At 44.7% G+C, this 24,446-nt stretch overlaps 1 protein-coding gene across 2 annotated transcripts in view; it reads right to left on the bottom strand.

The window, feature by feature from the left end:
• Positions 1-403: 403 nt before the first annotated feature.
• PIK3CG (phosphatidylinositol-4,5-bisphosphate 3-kinase catalytic subunit gamma) overlaps positions 404-24,446 on the bottom strand; it is a 29,771-nt gene continuing 5,728 nt past the window's right edge. The window contains exons 3-11 of one of the 2 annotated variants that reach the window (XM_032873366.1): positions 23,312-23,377; positions 22,980-23,205; positions 21,238-21,341; positions 18,097-18,243; positions 16,527-16,617; positions 15,592-15,722; positions 14,496-14,607; positions 13,098-13,255; positions 404-1,148 (exon numbers count right to left, since the gene is read on the bottom strand). In XM_032873366.1, the coding sequence (XP_032729257.1) occupies positions 870-1,148; positions 13,098-13,255; positions 14,496-14,607; positions 15,592-15,722; positions 16,527-16,617; positions 18,097-18,243; positions 21,238-21,341; positions 22,980-23,205; positions 23,312-23,377 (1,314 nt within the window). In that variant the 3' untranslated portion in view covers positions 404-869. Of the gene's footprint in view, positions 1,149-5,871; positions 6,093-13,097; positions 13,256-14,495; positions 14,608-15,591; positions 15,723-16,526; positions 16,618-18,096; positions 18,244-21,237; positions 21,342-22,979; positions 23,206-23,311; positions 23,378-24,446 lie in introns of those variants that run through there. The other variant, XM_032873368.1, reaches the window with a different exon arrangement.

The following is a 24,446-nucleotide window of genomic DNA, read 5'->3' as shown; positions in this document are numbered from 1 at the left end:
AGATATGTTCTGAGGATTTCACAACTTGGGTAACAAGTTGTGGGAGGGTTAGCCATTAAGGAAGAAGGGAGGCAGGGAGGAAGATTAAAAGGTTAAAAAAATGGGGGGGGTCCCCTTTAGTTTCCTCCTGGTTCCACTAGTGAAGGCTGGAGTAACTGTACTTGACCATTGACTCTTGGGTGGAGTTGAGACGAAGGGTCTTATCTCTGCTATTCTCTTCGTAAGCCTTCAGCCAGACCCACCCGGGAGGGCCAGGGTCCAACGGCTCAGGTTTTCCACTGTGTGTCCGTGCGTCTCCATTGTATGCTATAAAAGACCCTAATTACAAGAGACACTAAAAAGGCTAGCTTGCCTTTGCTTTCAGCAAATCACTAACCTCTACAAACAAAGAGGGAGTGTTTGGAAGTGTCCTTTGGGGAATGAGAGAAAGGTACAGTGATAACATCATTTTCTCTCAAGGGCTTGAGGAACGCAAGAATAACCAAAATTGAGGGTAAACCCAGATGAAAAGACATGTCACCAATTATTCTCGAGAAGCACTCAATGACGAGATAATCCAATCAGCAGGCACCATGAGGAAGTAATTAGTTTGTTTAAACTTAGACGTTTAAACTTAGATTGTTCTCCGACATCACTGAGGCGAATGAGAGAAAAAACAAACCTGGGCATAAGCCTAAAACCCAACGTGACTTAGACAATGTGACATGCCAGTATTTTCCTCCAGCGAAGAGTCCAGCTAGCAACGGGGCTGTCTTTCTGAAATGCCAACCTTTGTGATGTCCTGTTACCTTTCAGATCCGAGTTCGATGACGGACGTGCTGACCTAAAGCTCTAGGACCCTCACTGGTTCTGCGTTCTAGCCTGGAGAATCAGGCGGAGTGCTTCTCTCCTTGTTTGATGCCCAGAACAAGATGCAGGAACCAGTTAAACTGCACCGTCCATCCTTTGTCTCTGCAAACTTCGATCTGATCCAGGAAATACTTCTTAGCTTCCTCCTCGTTCTTCCCCACTGTTAGGGCGTCCCGAATATATTCGATATCTTCTTTGCTGGTTAACTGGGGCATTCCCGTCATCAGCATCATGGAGAACAGGATGATCAGCAGGTTTGTGTGGTGACGAAGGGCGAGGTAAGCCTTGACACACACGTCCTGCATAAAGGAAAAAGGAAAAGACAGTGCTGTTAGCCTCATTGCGATAACTGAGTGGGCCGAAGGCCACGGGGCTGTCCTGGAATTTACGCGGCCTTATCCTGTCCTCTTGGGTGGAAGCCGTCACGAAGAGGGCAGGTCCCCCGCCTCAGATGGAAGCCTTGATGAGAACGTAGGACTGTGTTTATACCCTCTGAAGCACGTTGGTGTTGTCACCCAGGGTCCGGCTGGGCTCCAGGAAAATTAACTGATAGGCTACGTTTCATCTTTTTTCTTACTCTACCTTGTACGTCCATTTCTGTCCTAGGACATTGAGGGTAGAAATGTGTGTAGGCTCTGCACAGGGGTGAGTCCGTTTTTGAACACCATACTGGAAGCAGTAAACTTGATGTAAGCCTAAGTGTTTGCCAACGGCTCACGGAATCCAGAGAAACGATGGCAATGTGGTGTTGGGAGATTTTTGTTTTCATCTTTATTTTACAATTTGTCCTAGTCTAAGAAAACAGATGTATTAGCGTTTTGCTGACGCTCAGACTGTTGAATAAATGTGGGAATTTTAGTACAAATGCTGGATACTGAGTGAGAGAGAGGGCATTAAGCCAATGCTTTGGCTGGACCTCCTCCAAAAGCCTTCGAGCAGATGAGATAGGTGAGTTGGGTCCACTTGGGAAGCAAGGCTAAGGGCTTATGCCAATTAAAGGGTCCCGAAGTAGAGAAGAAATTGCAAGGTTCTCAATTTTGCAGTATGAGAACCACCCAGCCCTAATATTGTAACTTGGCAAAGATAGCGTGTTAAAGAAAACGGGATTTAATGATTACAGATAGAAATATTTCAAATAAAATACAGAGTAAAATGCTAAACGAATAATATACATCTCCAAAGACTATTTATTCCCAAATTGCAAGGATCATCGTAAGGTACTGTATTAAAACCCACTTCTGATTTTTTTAAAAGATTTTATTTTTAAGTAATCTCTAACACCCAACGTGGGGCTCAAACTCACAACCCCGAGATCAAGAATTGCATGCTCGACTGACTGAGCCAGCCAGGTGACCTCTGCTTCTAATTTCTTAAAATTAACATGTCACTTAATGTGTAACTAAAATGTAATGTGAAAGGTAAACTTGTTAGTATTTACAAATAACTTCACTGTCTCCTGGGAACACCGAAGGGAAAAAAGCAAAAATACCATAGCAACTAGTTTTTATCAAAATAGCTTTTGAGGGACACTTGAGTGGCTCAGTGGGTTAAGCCTCTGCCTTCAGCTCAGGTCATGATCTCAGGGTTCTGGGATCGAGCCCTGCATCAGGCTCTCTGCTCATCAGGGAGCCTGCTTCGCCCTGCCTCTCTGCCTGCCTCTCTGTCTGCCTTTCTGCCTACTTGTGATCTCTGCCTGTCAAAGAAATAAATAAAATCTTTAAAAAATAGCTTTTGAGGGGTGCCTGGGTGGCTCAGTGGGTTAAGCCTCTGCTTTCGGCTCAGGTCATGATCTCAGGGTCCTGGGATTGAGCCCCTCATCAGGCTCTCTGCTCAGCAGGGAGCCTGCTTCCCCTCTCTCTCTCTGCCTGCCTCTCTGCCTGCTTGTGATCTCTCTCTCTGTCAAATAAATAAATAAAATCTTGAAAAAAGAAAAAAATGGCTTTTGATAAAATACATAGGATGCTATAAATTGGAACCACCAGTTAGAAAGTAGAGTGAAAAGATAAATGCTGTGAATAACAGCAACAAAACCAACCCCACCCCATGACTCCTGGGATAAATGCATACACAAAACCCGCAGAGCCCGTTGTTTTTAAAGATGTGAAAATTTACTGAGAAATAGAAAAGGAAACTTGAACACGTGGAGTGATGTAGCATGATCCTCAGAGAGAAAACTGCTTATTATAAAGTCACAAATTCTTCTCAAGTTCATCTACGATGAAATTTCAACAAAAATTCCTATTGGATATTAAAACCTAGATATGGTTTTAAGTTTACCTGGAACCATTAGGCCCAGAGAGAACATTTTGAACAAGGACGTTAATGAAAACCAGTTCTTGGCATGCCAGATGCTAAAACATATTCTAAAACTATGGTATTTAAAACTGTGGGAAATAGCACCTATTCTTTTCCTCAGAAAAAGAGAAGACATTGTGTAGACGAGAATGGAAAAGTTCAGCACACGGATCTGACTAAATGTCCATGTAATATATATCAAAGGTGACTTCTCCAATTAGTGAGGAGAAGATCTATTATTGGATAAATGGGACTGGTACAATCAGCTCAACATTTGGGTGACAAAGCTTATCCTATGTGATATGCGAAAATAAATTCCTGATGCATTAAAGATTAAATATGCTACATTTCATCTTTTTTCTTACTGTAACTATTAGGTCAATTTCTTTCCTAGGAAATTGGTAAACATGTAAATAATCATGGAGTGGGAAAGGCCTTTATGAAGATCACTTTCCAAGGTGCAGTCTTCTAAGGCAAAGGTGGCGAGATTATCGAAATGTTACTGGAGGTGGGGAAGCTATAACCAACAACAGAAAAAACAAACAGCAAGAGAAGACACATTTGCAACACGACAAATCACTTCTTTCATTACCGGCCCCCAACAGCTCTTACAAATAGGTAAGAAAGAGTGGAATTAAGTAGTTGGCAGACATATAAGCCAACGATATAAATGCGAATTCACACTACAAGACATAAAACCAGAGAATAAACACGAAAAAATACACCATCTCGTTAGTAATCAAATAAATGTAATGAAACAAAATGGAAACATTGACCTACCAAATTGGGAAATCTTAAATTTTTTTCTTAAAAGAATAAAATCCAATGTTCACCTTTCACGGGCTGACAGAAGGTGGGAATAGGTGTAAATTTACTAGCGAACAATTTGATAACATGCATCAAAAGCTTTAAATTACTAGTAAGTGCTACAGAACATCACTGCAGCGGTGGTCAAGTGACCGAAGCCATTCATCCAAAATCAAAGAAGTGTATGCGTGAAAAGGCCCAGTTCTGCTGTAGGTGAATTATGCCTCAATAAACTGGACTTCAAAAATGTGTCTATCCTTTTACCCACCAATTTTCATGCTAGAAATTTACCTTTAAAAAAAAAAAATCGCATCACTTTTGCAGTGCTCGGTCTATAAGAATATTCAGCAGAACATTATTTAAAAACACGGGAACTTAAAGGGGACCTAGACATCTTACAAGTGCGGGTTGATAAAAGGGTGGGTGGGAGTCCCTCCAGTTGTGTGCTCTGTAAGTGCTGGACTGAGACTGGACAGGAATGCGGAATGACCATGTAACAGCGTCTGAGTTAAAAAGCGGGCATCAGACAACACATGCAGCGTAAGCCCGTATTGGTAAACGGACAGAAAATATTTATAGAGAATAAAGACTGTAAGGTTAACAGGCCAAAATGTTAAGGTAGTGAGGTTCCTTTTTTGCTCTTGGTTGATCTTGTCTGTGTCACTCACACGTGGCCGGCTGAGAGCCGCAGTAATGGCGGTCACGCCTGTATCATTCTGTACAGCAAGGCTGGACCATGGACACATCACCCCGTCTAAGCAGAAAAGCCCATGGATGATTCTGGCATTAAGCGAGAAAATATATATAAAATGCCCGGTCTGGGGGGTGGTACATAGCACTCCTTCAGTAAATGTTCCTCATCTCCTGTCCCTGTCTGGAGGGGTCATCACTCTGTATCTCCTGCCTGCCTGCTTGCCCTGGAGCCGGAAGCTCCCAGACCCAAGGGCCTGGGCTGTTCCTGCCTCGGCCCCAGTGCATTAGCACTCTTGTGTCCTTCGTGACCCCACTCATGGCCGAAATCACTATCTTCTGCTCATCCAGAGGACACACCGATGTCGCTCTCATTTCTTGGTAATTACACAGGTGAAGGGCAGACTTCACCCCAGGCAACTGGCTCATTAATTTGTCAGCTCACACGATTTTCACAAGGGCATCGATGGAGATGCCTTTTGGTTTTGAATTGGAGTATATTCTGATTTTTAATTATTTCCCAGCCTTCTGCACACTGGGGGCTCCAGGCACACCCCTTGCTGTCTGAGCTCACTGTGTGGTCAAATGCCTTAATAGAAAATCTTTGAGAAGGAAAATGAGAGTGGGGCCAAGGTATTTGAACACCAGTCCTAGGTGCTGTGTATGTTTTAAAGCGGCAGCCCATGGGTTCACTCCTCACTGTGGCACACAGAAATGTATTAAAGGAAAAGAACTGTCCTGTGTTTGTCTGTCTCCCTCTTGGGCCATCTCCTTTACATGAGGCATCTCCGCTGGCTTGAGTTTACTCAGTTCTGATTGTTACTGTGTGCGAAGGGTCATGTCTGTGAGGGAGAAATCTCACCCCCCAATTGCACGCCCTGTATGGGACAGACACGTTGTCTACACTCTGACAGGCTGAGCAGACACCAAACCTTGGTTAGAGATTTAATGGTCTTTGGCTTAGCAACCGTGTGGAGTAGGGGTTAGATGTGTGGTCATGCTTCGCAGCCTGGATTCAAAGTTGGCTTTATTACAGACAAGCTCTTTGTCATCGGAGAAATCACTTAACCTCCCCAGAGCTCAGTTTCCTCATCTGTAGCATAAGAAGAAGAATACCCAGACCCGTTTCATAGGGTTGTGGTGAGATTTAAGGGCAGTGTGGGCGGTTGGCGATTACTATTAATAGAACGCCAAGTTGCATTCTCCAACGCCCACTTCTCCACCCGGAGGTGGGGAGCCAGTCGGAAGCAGATAGTGGCCTGGCAGCTCTTGCAGGGGGTTCTCTTGGCGGGGGAGGGGCTCAGCTGGGCACTGGCCCCGCCCCCTCAAGCCCCAGAAGTTTCAGTTCTGCTCTTGTACCCAGCCACGGGTGTGTGTGAGAGCGCCCTGGCTATGGGCTGCCCTGGGCCGGAGGCCTGTGGTTTGAGGGGCTGAGGATGTGGCCTGCGGAGCTGGGGGGAAACACAGAACACAGAAGTGACTGGTTGGAGCAGCAGAATTTTCCCTTCCGCCCAGGCTGCTTGGCACGACCCCAGACATCCTCATTCTCTCCTTCTCAGCTGCCTGGCGAAGGCTGTATGATGCTGAGTGGAGAAGAAGGGGTAAAGGAAGACTGATTTTGGGAACTTGGTGTGATGCACTTGTTAATGAGCCCGAGTGTGGGGAATGCGGGTAGTATTGTTACTGTGAGCCCGCACACCACCCAGGAGCCGTTAACAGATAGACTGAGCCTACACAGCACCTCAGCTCCTAATTTCATAGTTGATTCAAGTGCCTTAATTATAGCATCTAGTACCAAAGGAAAAGCTTGTTTTTACAAAGCTACCACTCCCAGAAGCCTTGGGAACAAAGGACTTCATTACCATTTCAGGGTTAAGACTTAGAGTCATTTTGTTAACTGGGCCCAAACTTGTTCATTAAACCGAAAGTTTTCTGTATACAGTCTACTACTTTCTTCCTTTTTTTTTTTTTAAGATTTTATTTGACATAAAGGGAGAGAGAACATGCTGGAGTGAGCTCAAGCATGAGCTGGGGGAGGGGCTGAGGGAGTGGGAGAAGCAGGCTCCCTGCTGAGCAGAGAGCCTGATGCTGGGCTCCATCCCAGGACCCTGGGATCCTGACCTAGGCCTACAGCCTTAACCGACTCAGCCACCCATGTGCCCCAGTCTGCTAATTTTTTAACCACCAATGAGCTCTGGCTGCTTTAGGCTGTCCAAGGTCATAGGGAATAGGCCTCCTTTTTCTTAAAACAAACTCCTCCATTTTCCTCTAAAACAAAGTGGAAGTGAACTAGTACTGCACACACATACTGACGAAAATGAGGAAGCGACCACAGGCCTACAAAACAGGAACTCCAGGGCCGAGAGGAGAGAGAGGAGAAAACCTCACAAAGACTCATCAATGAAAAGCAATGTCCGCACCCACTGACTTTTTCTAAATAGTAAGGCTGCCTCCATCTGCTAGAGGAAGGAGACAGTGGAGAGAAAAACATTCCTGTCAGAGAGGATTTTATTTTGTTTTGTAACAAAAAAACCAAAACCAAACAAACAAACAAAAAATCAATGAATTGGCCAGGCTATGCTTTTAGAAGTTATTTTGGCAAAACGGAGAGACCCCGGCTAGCAGACCCAATAATGCAGGAGGAAGCACTTTCTGGTAAATCTGAAGGAAGAGTGTGTCTGACACTTGGCTGTGCATTTGTTGAGTTTGAATTAGGAATCTTCTCTCTAAGGACCTCTTAAAAATGAATCTCAGACCAGCTCCGTCTACCAGGCGAAGGGCTGTGTTGCCATGTTCTCAAATACTTAGAAGCTCATTAGAAACCTACCAGTTACAATTACACTGTCTTGCATTATTAGTCAGATATTCTAAATGGACTGGATGTAGGGATATGTGTGCATGTTCTAGCCTGTTCCAGAAGGGACTGAGGTCGGATTATCTGGGTACACAGAAGTCAAAATAACATTAATTTGAAGTGAGTAGAAAAAAGGAAAGGAAGGACAAAGAACATGATCACAGGGGGTTGGGATAAAGACCAGTTCAAGGCCATACATCACAAACGCTATGTACTTGCCGTGGGCCATCTTCACATGTATCTGTAGCCAAAAGGAAAATCAAACCCCTTACTTCACCCAATGGTCAGATGATTTTAAGAAACTCTTTGTGTAGGAGAAACACAGCCTTTCTGGAGACTATGACCTAACAGATTTTGCAAGAGGATCTCTATAAAGAGTACACTTTTTTGTAACACGGGAGTAACAGCCTCAGTAATACTCTTCGGGTAGACGAAACAATTCTCTAGAAGAAACTAAACAGGGAGAGGAGATGCCAGTTGGAAGGCTATTCTTAATAGATGTTTAAAAGTCACGAGGGTCCAAAATCCATGCCCGTGAATCCCGACGCCTACGGATGACTGATGCTGGACCCTTCTCTGAGGCTGTCTTCCGGTGGATAGTATAGTACTGAGCATTCTCAGGCTGGGAGAGCAGGCTGAACCTGACCTTGTTATGGTCCAGGGTGCAGATCCCAGGAGGGAATCCTTTCTCAACTCAGTGTGTTCTGGGCCGTTTGACAGATAAGCTTGTCGTCTCCCTATTGGCCTATAATAGGCGTCCATTATAGGAATGTGTGGTTCATTAAGGAAGTTCCAAGTGACTCCTTTGCTTTGCTCTCCACCCCCCCACCCCCCAATACACCTTTTGCACTGCTTCAAACTAGATGCAAATTTCTTTCCTTGACCCAAATTTCACCCCACATTTCTGTCTATACCTGTGTGGCTTTCATACCGGGCGCCTGTACTTTTTGTTCTTAAATACGGATACTAAATACTGACTTCATGCCCCGGCTCATGCTATTCTTTCTGCCTGGATGGTCCTTCCCTCCCTGTGTCTGCCGCGCAAAGTGCAATGGATCTTATCCATCAGTGCCTGGTAAGAACTAGGGAAAAGCAGGGCCTGGTGACCACAACGGGGCGGAGCAGGAGGCTGAGAAGGCACAGGCTGGCAGCCCGTAAGTACAGGGGATTCTCAGTGTAGACAAACCCAGGGTTACCACATGGGGAAGGGCGGTCAGAGAGCAGGAATGGGGAATACCGGCGAGGAGGCCACAGTCCTCAGAAGTGTCAAGCGCTAGGGTCCCTGTGGCGGGGGTTAGGACAATGCTTGAGTTTTCAGCGAGGCAACTGGCAGGTGGGGGCAGGGCCCCGCTCCTAAAGGCAGGTTAACAAGCAGGGCTGTGCTGGAGAAACTGAGGCAGAGGCAGTTAAAAGAACCTGGGACCAAGAGGAGAGCAAGACGACAGCTGAGATCATTCTTAACCCAGGTCAGGACTCCACACGGAGATCGGGTGCAGGGACCTCACTGCCAGGGGTGGTAAAGCCGGCCGCCAAGATTAAAGTAACACCATGAATAAGTTCCAGAACTCTCTCCTATAAAACGCTTCTTAAGAGTGACATCTAGGGGCAAATGCCTTTTAAGTGTGCTCCTCAAGCTGCCTGCTTCGCATAGATGTGCCCGAGAAGGTATTATCTGGCTCCCCAGCTTTCTTTTGCTTTATCTAACATGTATTTGCTCAGTGCCTACTGTGTGCCAAGAGCAGGCAGGAACTGACCCTCGGCCCTCTCCTCTCCACTCGGCAAATTCCTCCTGAGTGCTCACTACGTCTCAGGCCCCACGGGAGGGATTAAGGTCAGATGGGGCCCGGCTGCCATAGCCTTGCCCAGACGGCGATATGCGGTCCCAGGTGCCATGAAGGCACTGTGCAGGGCAAAGCCTACAGCCGGGGGCCCCACCAGTGGGCGACTGCTCTGTTTCGGAAGTGAGTGTGGGGGGTGTGCAGTGGGCTCCCCGAATGGAGCCTCCTGGGCAGGCTTCGATAATCAGATTTGATTCAAAGTGAGGTGAGAAGCTGAACAGTTTATAGGGAGTAGCACTGTATCTATTGCTTCAGTTCAGGTTTTAACCAAATTCTGATGAATTTACAATCTTCTCCAAGGCCAAAGAGTAGAATGAAGGGAAAACACTCAAATGTGGACAGTGTTCTTTTTGGAAGGTGGGTTTTCAGTATCTTCCTGATATTTTTAATATTTCACTGGCTTTAGGAAAAAAACCAAATTTACCACTTTTAAAATTAGGAGAAAGCCCCCACGTTCTTAGATTAAAAAAAGAGGGAGCCAAATTTCATTTGCTAATGATATAAATGTATCTGTAGGTCACAGAGGTTCTAAAACCATTTAGTGAAATTTAAAGCGCAGTGGTTCTCAAATCAATTGTCTGTGAGTAAAACGTGGTTTTCCTTTTCACTCTTCAGTAAGGGAGAGATTTGCCAAATGAGAATTTATTTATCAAAACCGTCATCTTTGAAGTGTTTCTGTTTAGCACGTGGCGTCCAGGACGCTGCTCCGGAGGCCAGCAGGGGTCCTCGGGTTCAAATAGTCAGCGTGCCTTGGTTTTGTGCCTTTTTGTGTGATCACAGCTCGCTCCTGAAGTCGACCCTATTCTAGAAATAATTTATCAAGATGCTCCTGGGTTCAACAAGTATTTTGGAAAAAAGGGAGAAGGGCAATAAAGCAGCGCCTTCCTCTTTCAGTTTCCGGCCTTCGAGCCTTCAGCCAAGAGCTAGGTATGTTTTCACGTCTTACGGAGAAGCCTTGCCTCACCCTTAATGAAAAGTGGGTCAGTTTCTCTCCACCCTCCCTAACAGGCTACTCAAACATGCTGTGTGCATTAATTAACCTCACCATTCTAAATTAGCGGTTTGCTGGAAATGAGGACACCTTTGATTCAAAATGTAAATAGATACAACATTTTCTAGCCTACCTAAAAACGGTGGCTTTATTATACGAGATCCTGCGGCGCTATTTCGAGAGCTTAGAGACGTCCTCCCAGAGCCCGAAGGCCTTTGTTTCAAAAAGGGAACATAAAACTAAGAAACAGAAAAATTTCTGGAGGGTTTCATAGTATGTTAAAAAAAATAAATTGTCACAAGGCCTGAGTCAAATGATGAAAACCTGCTGCTCATCTTGGTCAGGCTGAAACTTCAGGAAGCCTGGATATGAGATAATCGTATACACACGTGTCTGTGGCCAGCTTTTTCCCTGTTGTGAGTGAGGTGTGGGGGGTGAGCAGATAAAGGGGCAGGGTGGGGGGCAAGCAGGCAGAGCTCAGACCCCCCACCACCCCCGCTCTTTCCCCAGAACAAGGCTACTCTTCTGCGTTTTGTACGTTGCTATTGTGCTTGTGATCTCATGTCTAAGAGGGCTTCTCAGCTTAAAAGCTTTCCAAGTTAGCAGACCCCTTGCAATATACGTCCCACCGGGGTCTGCCAGATGTTGGATTTTGGCTGTGGTCTCGGCACTGGGAAGAGCATTCTACCCATTGCGCTTAGATAATCCCTTCCTGCTCCTGCTGTTATGGAAGAGGAACCCCAGGTTCTGAACAGGCGGGTGCTCTGTATCACACACAGAGATATTAAGTAGAGGGCTAGGATTCAAGCTTATTTGTCTGCTCCAAAGCCATCCTTCAGCTACAGTGCTATTCTGGATCTGGGTTTAAGGCTCACAGGTACTTAAACCGTAGGCCAGTACTCTAGAACACAGATACATCAGTTCCGTAAAATTTACGAAGGTGTGTTTTTTAGCAGTGCACATGGCCTAGAGGTCACTTTGGTGAAGGAGGTTTTAGCGGTTTGGGAAGACAGCTTTAGTCACAACAGATGGAGCAGTGGTCCTGGACCGAGAGACTAGTGCAAAGGCTCCCTGCAGAGTTTTGTTGCTTTGGGTAGAAGCTGTCTGGGAGGAGGAGTGACCTTTCTTTGGCCTCCCACGTCCCAAATCTTCATTAAAGAATATTCTGAAGCATAACAATGAATAAGAGTAAAAGGGGAAGTCCTGCTGGGATTTTAGGGGTGGCACGGACCCTGTGGGGTCCATAGGAATGGCAGAGACGGGCAGTCATTCTGGGGAAAACCACTGACCGAGAGAAAGAGAACACACACAGAGACAGCAGGAAAGCCTGTCAGAGAGGACGGACTCCTGTGTGCCCGACTCTCAGTGGCATGACTGCGGCTGTGCTTTAGGCCCCTTGGGTGAACCCCCTCTGGGGTCCCCCTCTTCTTTAAATGGTAAAGTTCTTCCAGGTTTGGGGTTTTTTTGAGAACCATTTTTCTCTTCCAGGAAGTTGTCAAAAAACATGATTTTTAATTTTAAAGAAAAACAGGACTGAAATGTGTCAAATCCCTTGAAATAGTCTGAAATCCAGTTGAGTTTACACAGAAACACACACACAGCACACACACACACACCCCAAATCCTAAGACCATCTGGCCGCAGAGATCTCAGTCTCTCTGACAGCATTCCCGGAACCGTGGGAGAATTAAGTCCTGTAATCAGATCGAAATCAGCCAGGAGAACAAACAAGAACAGACAGCTTTCAAAACAATGCGTATCTCCCAGTTCTGTTGCACTCAATTGCGGGGCCTGAGCCACATCCAAGGATCCCAGGGGACTCCAGAAGAGACTCCGGAAAAAAGGTTTGTTCCTGAAGTGCTAATTGCAAACCAGGCTGTGCTGAAGAGGCCCTAAGGCTGGGGGTCAGGGACGGGGGTGGGGTCTCTAGAGGGGACCCAAGCACAGGTGCCGGTCAAGTCACACTCTCGAGCTCCCTGGTCTGTTTTGTGTTCGTGGGGGGTACCGTGTACGTATTTCATGCAGCCCGTCAGGTAGTCATTTTCACTTCTATTCCTTCACAGTGACTAAGTTTGCAAGTGCCAAAATGTTCCTCCTCGGGTGCTTGAAATATTTGCTAGTCAAATGTGGATGGAGACCAGGAAGGAATAAAAAAGCAAGGAGGACGTGAACGCCCCGGGGAGACGGGCTGACCCATGTCAGAGCCCGCTGACCGGTGAGTAGCCCGTGTCAGAGCTGGGCACACCCCCTGCACACACACTGACAGCATTTCGAATGAGAGAAGGGACTGTCCTTCACACACATGAGACAAGAGTCCAGGGATGCAGCCACCATCCCCTCTGTCAGTAATTTGAAAAAGACACACCTGTCGCAGACATCAAGAGAAGCTCACGATTGTCTGAGAGTCCTGAAAGGGACAGGCAAGATTTGGATTTTCTAGGCCCTGGCTTGAATAGAGAAAGAAATATTCGGAGGGGCTCCCCGGTCAAGCCAGGGGTCAACCCCTTCAGTACAGGGGCCATCCTGGTGTTTTGGATCTGCCTGTCCCTGGATTACAGAATGCTTTCACCTGCCGTCTGGTTTGAGGTGGGAGGTGACGGAGGAATGGGATTGTGTACGTGGGGATGGAACAGAGGAAACGGGGAGGACTGGGTGTCTCTGCCGGAGAGGGTGGGCAGAAAAGCCTTAGTGGAGCTGGGGGGCAGAGCTGCTGGGCCCGGCAAGCACTCTCTGGTTGGTGTTCCCGGAGGCCATGCAGGAGGAGGCCAATTACCTGAAATTTCTGGAAGTGTAGGCTTGTCTTCTTTCCAGAAGTTCCCATCACAAACAGGAAGTCTGGGGTTAGCACAAACGGCACTCTTTCTTTATTAATGCCCAGGAAACTTTTGTAATTCCCAAGAATGTGTCCAAAGTCGATATGAAATAGGTTTCCTTCAGAGAAGAAAATGTCAGACATCATTACACTGGCACAATGGCTTGTAACAACACTCTGGTTTGTTTATTTCCTGGAGTATTTTTTCAAGTTGCCTGAAAATGAGCTATCTTGGGTGAGAGAGCTATTTTTACCCTGTTTTAGAGGCTTGTGATATTTTTCGGCTTAGCAGGTGTGCGTAGTAGTAACCACAAAGCACTCTTTGAACCAAGTGTGTTTTTGATATCCTCTGGTGTTCTTTAAATGACAGCCAAATGCCATTAAAAAAAAAAAAATCCTCGACTCGTCTCAATTATTCTTAGAAATGGAAGTCTACACTCTCTGGCTAATCTGCCATTGTTACACCCCGGACCCTCTTATGCCCTTTATGGGACTCAGGAAAGAAGGCGGGTTGGTGCTGCTTGGGGGAAGGGCGTTCACCTTTTACTTTGGAGTAGCCCCACAGAATTAAACCATATTGAATCTCCTTTGGGTCCATTTCTACCACTGTCACTATTACCACCACGATGACCACCATCTCCTCTCGTTTACGTAGCCCGTATTGCACGTCTGGTCCATAAGTACGTGACATCTTTTGCTTCCCACAGAGAGGAAGCAGTTTACCCCCATCTGGTGCTTTTTCCAGGCTCCACTCTTAAACTGGTCCAGATTTCTTAGAGAACCCTTTCCTGGCACGGTAGCCAGTACTGACCACTGTCAGGGCAGTCAGCGAACTGGTGACGAGGGGTAGGTTAGGAAGGCAGAGCGCTTCCGATGGAAGGACATCTGGGAGTTCTTGTCGTCACTTCCCTGCTGCGTCTGGCACTACCGATCACACCCGCTGTCACCAGCTTCTGGGATATGTCCCCACACAAGCTTTCTAGCTACTCTCTGGCTTTTCCTTCTGAAGTCTCATTTCTGGCATCTTCTTCCGTTATTCACTCCTGGGTTCTGTCTGGGAGTGATCACGGCGTCTATGTCCCTGCACGGTAATGACTTCTAGATGTGAGCTCTCACACGGACCTCTGCTTAAATATTGCTCTGTGCCGAGGAGAGGGGAGAGGGGGAGTTAGTACTAGTTCAGTGGGGACAGTGTTTCCGTTGGGGAAGGTGAGAAAGTTCTGGCGATGGGTGGTGATGGTTGTGCAGCAGTGTAAATGTATTTAATGCCGTTTAACTGTATACTTAAAACTGGTCAAAATGGTAAATTCTGTTATATATATTCTACCATGATAGAAAAATGATAATAAATAAACTCACCTGTCTCCGTGATCATAATATTGTCGTTGTGCCTGTCGCCTATTCCAAGAACAAAGGTAGCCACACAGTAGCCAGCGCAAGAATAAACAAATCTCTCCACGGCTGCCTGAAACTAATGCAAAGGCATCTGGGCATTAGCTGTGTTCTAACCACAAAGAACAGAGCACCCCAATGACAGGTGACTTCCAAAAAGGACCGTTCTGGGAACTGTTTTCAGAGAGCAAGTGGGTTGCCCCTGATTTCATTAACGTTCTATGAGTTGCTGACTTGGTCACCGCTTTCCTTACAATTTAGGTGAAGATTCAGTGACTCAGAGAGCGGGGAGAGGAAACAAGAGTCAGGGAGCAACAGTTGATCAAAGGGTTCGTTTCCGCACCGCTTGCCAGCAACTCCACAGAACCCATAATGGTTCCTCCTTCATCCGTGAACGTATGTTTTGCTTGTGACCACTCCCAGTAGGCACGGGTTCACAAATCCACGTGTAGAGCCGCCTAATAAATGCTGCTAGTTATATTTCCTCCCCAAAAGACTGCTAACCATGCAAATGAGAAGGGCTAATCTGGCGCAGCAGAACTTGAAGTGACAGCCAAGCAGCCCAAGCACGCAGCTTGTGAAGGACGCAGCATACGTCCTTCAGAAAGATGCTGGAACTGACATTTGCCGCATCCATAATTCACCGTTTAGATGGGAGGGCGGAGGCGGGTGTGTAAATTACAAGTTCACTGATAGGATAGGTGGCGTTTCCCAGGGAGGAAGGGGTTGATAACACAATGACTACATGTTTCTGCTGAACAACAACAATGGACTGTCCTAAAAAGTGCCAACACATCATTTCATAGAACCAAATTTGATGCAAAGCGTGCCTGATAATCAAAGGAGAAACAAATGCTCACAGCATTCTGAATGGAGCGTTTGACACCAATCTGCCGTGTCCCATGGGAAGGCGCTTAAAACCCTCTTGGCCTCACGAGGACAGGATTTTGCCCAACATCAGGAAGTGTGACACTGGTAGATGCTTTGAAAATGTGAACCCATTATTGTACATAAATGACCAGCTTGCAAGGAGCCTTTGGCGCTGCAAAAAGCAGGAGCTCACCTTTTCTTCAATGGGGCATTTTTCTTTGAGCCAATGATTCAGGACCTCATCTTTGAATGCACCTGTGTTGCCCACTGTGCTTTGCTGAATTTTGGCAATTGTTGTGGCATCTTTCACGATCTCGATCATTCCTACAGGAGGCACAGAATCTGATGTAAACCGGGACCTGGTGCCTGACCCCGGGGTGAATGGTTCTGTCTCTGTTGATGGGGGCGGGGGGCAGGAGGCTTTTCAACCAGGGGGCTATTTTCCAGGTTTGTGCTGTTGGTTTTCTTAGGAGGGACAGAAAGTAAAGGAGGAGGATGGAGGAAGTTGTGTGGGACCTGCTTTTGGTGTCCCTGAATGAAAAGAGGAAAGCTGGTTTTGAAAAGTCATAAGTAAAAAGCACTTATGTGCTGAGCATAGGAGGTTGGCAAATGGTGCCTTTTCCTTTTTTTATCCCAGGGTCAAATGGAAGTGGTTTTATACAGTTCTCAGATCAGAAGCTTGAATAAAAATATGTGTGGCTGAAAAAAAAATGTTAAATGTCTATAAAAGCACCAAAGAGATGACTATATAATCACTTCAATAATGTGAATTCTAAGATACTGAAGTAAGTGACAGATCTTTCCATCTATTTTTAAATGTTATTTGTGAGAGAGACGTTTAATGTGCAGTGAAACGAGTTACAGTTTAGACATGGCAAGTAGAGAGGAGGGAATAAGTTCTTACTAAAATCATTACCATGTATAGTCACAGGACTGGAATCCCACACTTGTGTATTTCCAACAGATCCACATTAACTCGAGTCACGTGCACCAGCCTTGGAACACTGCCTTCTTTTTTTATATGGATTATGTGTGTAATTTTTCAGGTATTAAATGCCTACACGAAAGGGCTTAGGATCCCTTGAAGCGAGCTGAGTGGTACATTCATCTCCCGAGGTGACCACATACCTATTTTGTCCCCAGTTGAAATGCAACCATATGGCAGGAGGCACAGATCCAAAGATTCAGTCTCCCAAATGGATTCCATGATTCGTAGAATCTGGACAGCGATCACAAAAAAAGTCTCCATTAGAAATATATATTTGCTTAATGTCTTTTTCTTCTCCCTTAAAAAGCCCCACAATCTTATCTGGTAACACAAAATATGTACATTACACTCTATAAATAATAGCCGTACTTTTTTTTGCAGTGGGTGCTCTGAAATTCTCCTTCCTTGGGGGCCTCTTAAGTTCGGTCCCTGAGATGTCCTCTGGGAAGAGGGTGAACGGATTTTGAGTGGGGAGACGCGGTAATGACGTTTTAGCTATTCTGAGGTTACGGTCTGCTCTGCTGTTCTTACGAGTTTTTATCCATAAGGCATGCTTGGGCTAACCCAAGGCAACAGGAGCAGTGCTGAAAATGTCGGCAAATTGATTGAGTGCTGTTCTAGGTCTTTCCTTTGCATTTACCCTCTCACGGGAGTATGATTATCATTCCCATTCTGCAGGTGGAGAGACTAAGGCTTCCTGAGCTCTTGTAAGCAGCATGCCTCAGCATCAAAACAAAACATAAAAGGCATGTGCAAACCTCCCCGCAAATTGAGAGGAATGGCACAGTGATGCAAGTTCTTGTCTTCGAATAATGCAAAGGAGTCTGCAGATTTATGGGAAATGCAACAAAACTCCAAGAGGTTTGAAGGATTTCTTTTTCTTTCTTTCTTTTGAATACTTCTGAGACAATACACCTAGGATTCTTGAAAAGAGCAAAAGGTATTACCGCTTCCGTATCAGAAATAAGTATGAGCAGAAACGGAGAGAATGGAAAACACGACCAGTTTTTAAGCAGGCCACATTTAGCTCAATGAGGTCTGCCTATTTTTAATAAACCACACTAAAGATTAGAACTTATGTTACTTCTACAATGGTGAGCTAGAATATGGAGAATATTACTTTACCGGGTTGCAAAGCTAAAGTTGATCCAGAAACGTTAGCCAATACGGAAGATGGCCAACATCGATTATCATCTGCCTTCTGCTCTAGTAATCCATTCACTCCTGCTGTTTAACTGCATGAGTTCTGAAATCACCTGCCTGTTCTCTCTTCCTTCACTTGGGTTTGCAGATGTGGATGTGTATCACAGTCTGTGGGTCTCTAAGGAGAGCACCTGTGGGTGCACATCTATGTCTATAAATATACCTAAAGGGGATGCCAAGGCAGCCGAAGAGGTCTGTATTCTATGTTATCACGGTAGGAATATGGTGTGCACAAGAAGGGCACGGGGAGGGAGACCCATCTGGCCCCATGCGGAGGCTGGCTGTGCATCTTCTCACGGACGGATGGAACGGGGCTGTTCCCTGATCACGCATCGAACAGTCTGCAGCCATGCTCCCCGCTGTGGAAACTCTGTTACGGAATCCTGGCTCACCGTGTGTGGATGGAATAGGAGAGTGGGAATGGAAGTCATGGGGGCATTTTTTAGCTCTAACACGGAATTCTTTTTTCAGGTACCTGAGCAAAAATTTCCTTAGCGGTGGGCGTACCTGTAAAATCAGCATGTCTTGGCGCAGGTCATCGCCGTGTTTAAAGATAATTCCAATCGTTTCGCTGGATAGGGCCGTGGGGTCGGCACATTTAAACTCAAGCCACAGCGGCTTCTTCTTGGAGGCCATCACTTTACATTTTTCAATCTGTAAGGAAAGGGTCATGTGTTTCCAATACATAATGAATACGTGTTGTGGAGATACAAATCCTCTTGCAAGGCGCCACTACAAACAGCCAGTACGGCATCCTAGCTGGAAAATGATGTTTAATGATTTGGGTGAAAACACAGAAAGGATTCCAACCAAATCTGGATATAAGAGCAAGTCACAGTACCTGAAAGCAAGGGTTCTCAAACTGTGTTCCAAGGAACCCTCAGAGTCTGTGGAGGTACCCAAGAGGCAGTGGCAGATGCCATCTGCATAACCCCCCCTCCCCACAGGGCCCTGGTACTCCCATGTGCCGTTTATCCAAGCCCAACAAATACTAGTAGACGAAATGTAAAGAAAACCATACCAAGGCCCATCATCATCAAATTGCTGGAAACCACGGTGCTAAAAAAGAAAATCTTAAAAGCATCTTGGGGAAAAAAGACATGTAGAGAAATCAAAGATAAGAATGATAGAAGAATTACTGTCAGAAAATATGCAAGCCAGAAGAAAATGCTGCTGAAAGGGAGAAAAAAAATCACCCTAGAATTCGATATTTAGGGGAAACAGCTTCCGAAAAAATGAAGGTGGGATAAAAAGGTCTCTTAGACAAACATAAACTGAAAGAATTTCTAGCCAGAAGACCTGCATTATAAGAAGTATTTAAGGCTGAAGGAAAACAATGCCAGATGGACACAGGAACCGATACAAAGAAATAAAAGAGTCCCAAATGTGGTTAAGTGTGTGGGTAAATATAAAAAATGTTTAATCTCTTAAATCTGCTCAATCTGTTCTTAACTATTTAAAGCAATAATAACAATAGCTATTATTATTATTGGGTTTATAATATATGTGGGAGTTAAAGGCATGACAAAATAGTGCAAAGGATGGGAGGATGGTAATGGGAATATACTGTTGTAAGATTCTTAGGCAAATATGGAGTGGTTTATCATCTGAATGTAACCCAGAGCATGCAGTATTGATATAAGGATATCTATTTATTTATTTATTTATTTATTTATTTATTTATCTTAGAGCAAGTGGGAGGAGGGACAGAGGGAGAGGGAGAGAGAGAATGCCAAACTCCTCAATGAGTGCAGAGCCTGATGCAGGTCTTAATCTCCTGACCCTGAGATCATGACCTAAGCCCAAATCAAGAGTCAGAAGCTCAACACATTGAGCCACCCAGGTTCCCCAAGGATAGATATTTAGATCAATGAAGTGGACTGGAAAATCTAGATATAGGACCTCTGAAATATGGTCAGTTGATATCTGACAAAAGTGCCAAGGTATTTCAACAGGAAAAGGTTAGTCTTTTCCATGGATGGGGCCAGAAAAGTCAGATATTTGATTCTTAAAAAACCCACACCTGATCTTTACTTCCAACTCTACACAAAAATTAACTCAAAATGCGTCAAAGACTTACATATAAGAGAGAAAACAATGAAACTTCTAGGAAAAAGGATTTGTCATGTTGAATTAGGCAGTATTTCTCAGCTTTGGCCCTGCTGCCATTTTGGGCTAGATCATTCATTGTTGGGAGGCTGTTCTGTGCATTGTAGGATAGTAAACAGCATCCCTGGCCTCTACCCACTAGATGCCAGCAGCATTGTTCCAGTTGTGACCATAAAAAATAGCTCCAGACTTTACCACATGTATGTGTTTTTGTTGGGGGGTGTCACCCCTGGTTGAGAATTACTGGATAAAGCAGAAGTTTCATAGGACACAAAAAAACAAACTATAAAAAAGTGACAAGTTAGGCTTAATCGAAACTAAACCCTCTGCTCTTTGAAATACACTACTAAGAAAATGAAAAGGCAAACCATGGACTGGTATTCGTAAAATATATACCTGATAAAGGATAAATGATTTGTAGCCAGAATATATAAATAACTCAAAAATAAGAAGGCAACCCACATTTAAAAAAAAGAATGAAAGGTGGGAACAGAAACTTCTCAAAAAAATAAATAAGCATATGGACATTGGGGAGGGTATGTGCTATGGTGAGTGCTGTGAAGTGTGTAAACCTGGTGATTTACAGACCTGTACCCCTGGGGCTAATAATACATTATATGTTAATAAAAAACAAACAAACAAAAAAATCTTGGGGAAAAAAATAAGCACACAAGAAGATACTCCACATCATTAGAGAAATGCAAATAAAAGCAACAGTGTGATACCAGTTCACCATTGGAATGGCTAAAATTAAAAATTGGTGATAATAAGTGTTGACAAGGGTGAAGGACAATTGGAACTCACAATGCTGGTGGGAAAAGAAAATGGTACAGCCACTTTGGAAAACCAGTGTGGCGGTGTCTTATAAAATGAAACACACATGTACCATGACTCCACTGCCTCGCTGTTAAATACTTCCTCAAGAGGTGAATGGAAAACAAGTCTCAGTATATCTGGACAGGGGAATACCACTCAGTCATAAAAACAGGAAGAGACTGTTGACACACACAGTGACGTGGATGGATCTCAAAAGCACTATGCTAAGGAAAAGTATCCAGAAACAAACACCACACAGTGTATGATTCCCCCTCATGAAGTTCTAGGAAAAGTTAAATGATGTGGCAGGGGCAGATTTGTTGTCTAGGACGGGGGATGGCAGGAGGGAAGGACTAATTGCAAAGGCACATGAAAGGACCCTTCCTACGAGATCTCCCTGGAAATGTTCTCGATCCTGATTGTGGTGGTGGTTATATGATTTGTCAAAACTCATTACACTGTACACTTCGAATGAGTGAGTTTTATTGTATGTGAATGATTCCTTAAGAGAGCTGATTTAAAACCAAGTGGTTGGGAGACTGCCTGGTGTGGAGGTTTTGAGTAGCTAGTGCGTAGAGAACACCTTGACAAGAGCCCTCTCGGGGACTTTCCAGCTTCTCTGTCTCTACATACATGTTAGCTCTGACCCACTGGACCCTGTAAAGCGTGCACAGACAGCTTCAAGACACAAAGACCACTTGGGGACATCAGGGTGATACCTACCACTAAGGCTCCCGCCTTCAGTCCAGGATCATATGGCACTCTAAAGCTTTTGGGGAGATTCGCATTCTGTAGGTTTTCAAGCTTTTGCTTAAGTTGTGAAATAACTGTAATTTTCAAAAGCACACAAAAGTTACGTAAGTTCAGGGAGTCACCGATTTTATCTAGAACATTTCCTGAGGCCACATCTCTTCATAACATTCTATCCATTTGGTCTGGTGTGGAGTCGGAACCCAGGGCGTTGGGTTTCTGTCTTTGAGGAACTAGCCATAAGAGGTGGCAGGTTAAATCAGGATTATAATTTTTTTAAAAGATTTTATTTATTTATTTGCCAGACAGAGATCACAAGTAGGCAGAGAGGCAGGCAGAGAGAGTGGAGGGGAAGCAGGCTCCTTGCCGAGCAGGGAGCCTGATGTGGGGCTTGATCCCAGGACGCCAGGATCATGACCTGAACTGAAGGCAGAGGCTTAACCCACTGAGCCACCCAGGCGCCCCTAAATCAGGCTTATTGTGAGCAATGTGACCGCGACGCATGATACAGCAGAGGATAGAAGCGTGGGAGTGCATCTGTGGGATCCCAAGCCAGTCAGGTAAGGGAGGATACCTTGAGGGTAATGCTAAGGAATGAATACTGTAGTTTTTGTTCCAATGTGAAACTCTCAACTGCCATGTGGTTTGGGGAACAGACATTTGAAGACTGTTTGAAATGCCATTCGGTTAGGGTTCTGTAAATTTTTTTCAAAAGAGGAAGTTAGGTTATGTGGAGACAACGTGATAGCCTCAAAATTCAGGAGTTCTTCAGAATTCTAAAGTCTAAGGCAAAATATGTAGGTTGAAAATGACTTCCTGAATACCATACTGGAGGCCAGAACAAGTGTTTCCCTTTCTTATTTGCAATGCAAAAAGATGATTATTACCATTATTATGTTTTAGGGGAGAGTACTATTGGTGTATTGGAAAAGAATCAAAGGGAAAAAGTGGAAATTTGGAATATTAAGTTTAAAATACTGGCTGAGTATATTAGAGTGTGTCCACCTGGGGCCATAGTGCTGGGTCTAGGTATACACAAATGAGTAAGAAATATCCCCTTGTTTCAAGGCTCATGAAATTTACTAGACCAGAAAGACATGTTAATGACTCTAATTTAATACAGTATCAACCCAAACCTATGGGAATACAGAGAAAGAGTGATTAATTTTCCTAGGGGCAGGGGCAGGATTTCTTAGGGATAAGAAGATCATTTTGGAAATGACTTCAGAGAGGAGATGTATAAGTCCACTGACATAAATAAATAAATGTATGTGTGTCTATATGTATACACACACACATTTTAAATTAATTTCTTAATTTCTTTAAATGACTGAAAATTTGAAAATTATGCACATATTGAAAGGGAGGAAATAGGTAAGTATTTGCAAGTAACTAATCTTTGGATGGGTGCAAACAATCGTTCTTAATACATCTTACATTGGCATAATGCTTTTTAAATTATTCATGGAGTTTAATGTCTATTTTCATAAATTCATCATTAGCACGTATATGTGTATAGTTCAAAAAAATATGAACTTGTAAAAAGGGAGCTTTAAATTCACTTACTCCACGGAGATAGGGGATTAAAAAAACCTGTCCTTGGCTCCCTTTCGGAAGGTGCGACTTGCCTTTCTAAAGGAGAAGAATCACAAGGCTGATGGCACTTGGAGATGAAGGCCTTTGGAAAGGGAACCATGAAAACACAGCCACTGTACCTTGGGAACTGACATCATACTTCTCAGCAGAGAGTGACTTAATATCAATGGTGACCTTCTGAAGCGTCTCGATCACGTGAACTTGTTGGGTGAAGTCGTGGAGCATGGCCGTGCCGCAGCCCCTCAGGTAGGCTTCCAGGATCACGGCGAACCTCTGCTGATAGTGCCGGGACTGGGCTATCTCGCTTCTCAAGAACCAAAACAAGAAATGACCGATTCTTTTGTTCTGAGGGTGGGAACGAGAAGGATGAAATTATCGTGACTCGGGCTCCTGCTGCCAATTCTAGCTGACTTTGGAAATGCCCCACTATGATCAAAGTGGAAGGACTTACTCTTAAGCCTCGCTTCAGCAGAAATCGGGCCAGGGCGCTGTCATGATAGGGTTCAAATTTCACAGCCTGAAGGAAGAACACATGGGCACTTGTCCAATTGCATTCTGTGTTGGTTACTCAGGAAGAAGGGGATGCAGGGAAAATGGTCTGCCGTCCTGGGTCTTTCTGAGCTAGGGTGAGGAGACTCTTAGCAGTCATTGCAGTCAGCCGTTCTTTTCAAGGACACTTTGGGCCAGAGTGAACCACTTGCTTAGGGCCTGGGATTAGAAGCCAGAACTCTCGACTCATCGTTACGTGCTTTTGATAACCTCAAAGGTGAAGCTGTGAGGCTTTAGCTCCCGGTAGGGGCTTCCCTGATTTACTGGAAGGACAGAGGGGACACATGGGGATGGCTACAACAAATCGGCAAAAGTGATACGTAAAAGAGATTGTTGGAAAGGAAATGGACAGTGCAGATAACAGTACCTATAAGGAGAAAAAGATTAGATGTGGAAATCCTAAAAATCCTGTCGGTTCCCTTTTGCTCAAGATTTGTGTTTGGCATCTCCCCAAGCTGCCTCATGGGCCTTACTGCAAGTTAGTAGCAGGCCTGGACCACCCACACAGAGTGATCACTACCCCTCTGCCATGGAGCAGTGTAGACAGAGCTTTTTGTCTGAAAAGTCTCTGATTTTAGATGCTCCTTCCGGTTTAGTCATTTTCCTATCTCTTGGCTATCACAGAGATATGGACTCAGGTGGCAGACTGCTCTATGACCGAAGGAAAAGCACCAGTAAAGTGGAAAAAATAATTAAGAATGGTGGGTGTATACATATTTGCAATATCATTCTCTGTACTTATAGTACCTCATCTTTTTAACAGCTGCAAGAGTAGCAAATAAGATGGGTGCAAAAAGAGGGTGGATATCACATGTATGCATAAAGAGAGGCTTAAAATGAAATTAGCAATACTCTTAGTATTTCCTTTACAAATAGAAATGGTCTATCTTTTTTCTCCCAAGGAACCAAAGAAATTCCCATTCCGCTTTAATGTTTGCAGGCCTGTGGGTTTCTTGGTACAATATCCAGTTCTTACTCTGGTTTTCCAGTTTGGAAATGATCAATCCTGACATGATAATCTCTCTCTTATCTCCATG

The sequence above is a fragment of the Lontra canadensis genome, unplaced genomic scaffold, assembly GCF_010015895.1.
Source record: "Lontra canadensis isolate GAN:19392208 unplaced genomic scaffold, GSC_riverotter_1.0 scaffold48, whole genome shotgun sequence".
Lineage (NCBI taxonomy): Eukaryota > Metazoa > Chordata > Mammalia > Carnivora > Mustelidae > Lontra > Lontra canadensis.
This window is presented reverse-complemented; position numbering and strand designations above follow the sequence as displayed.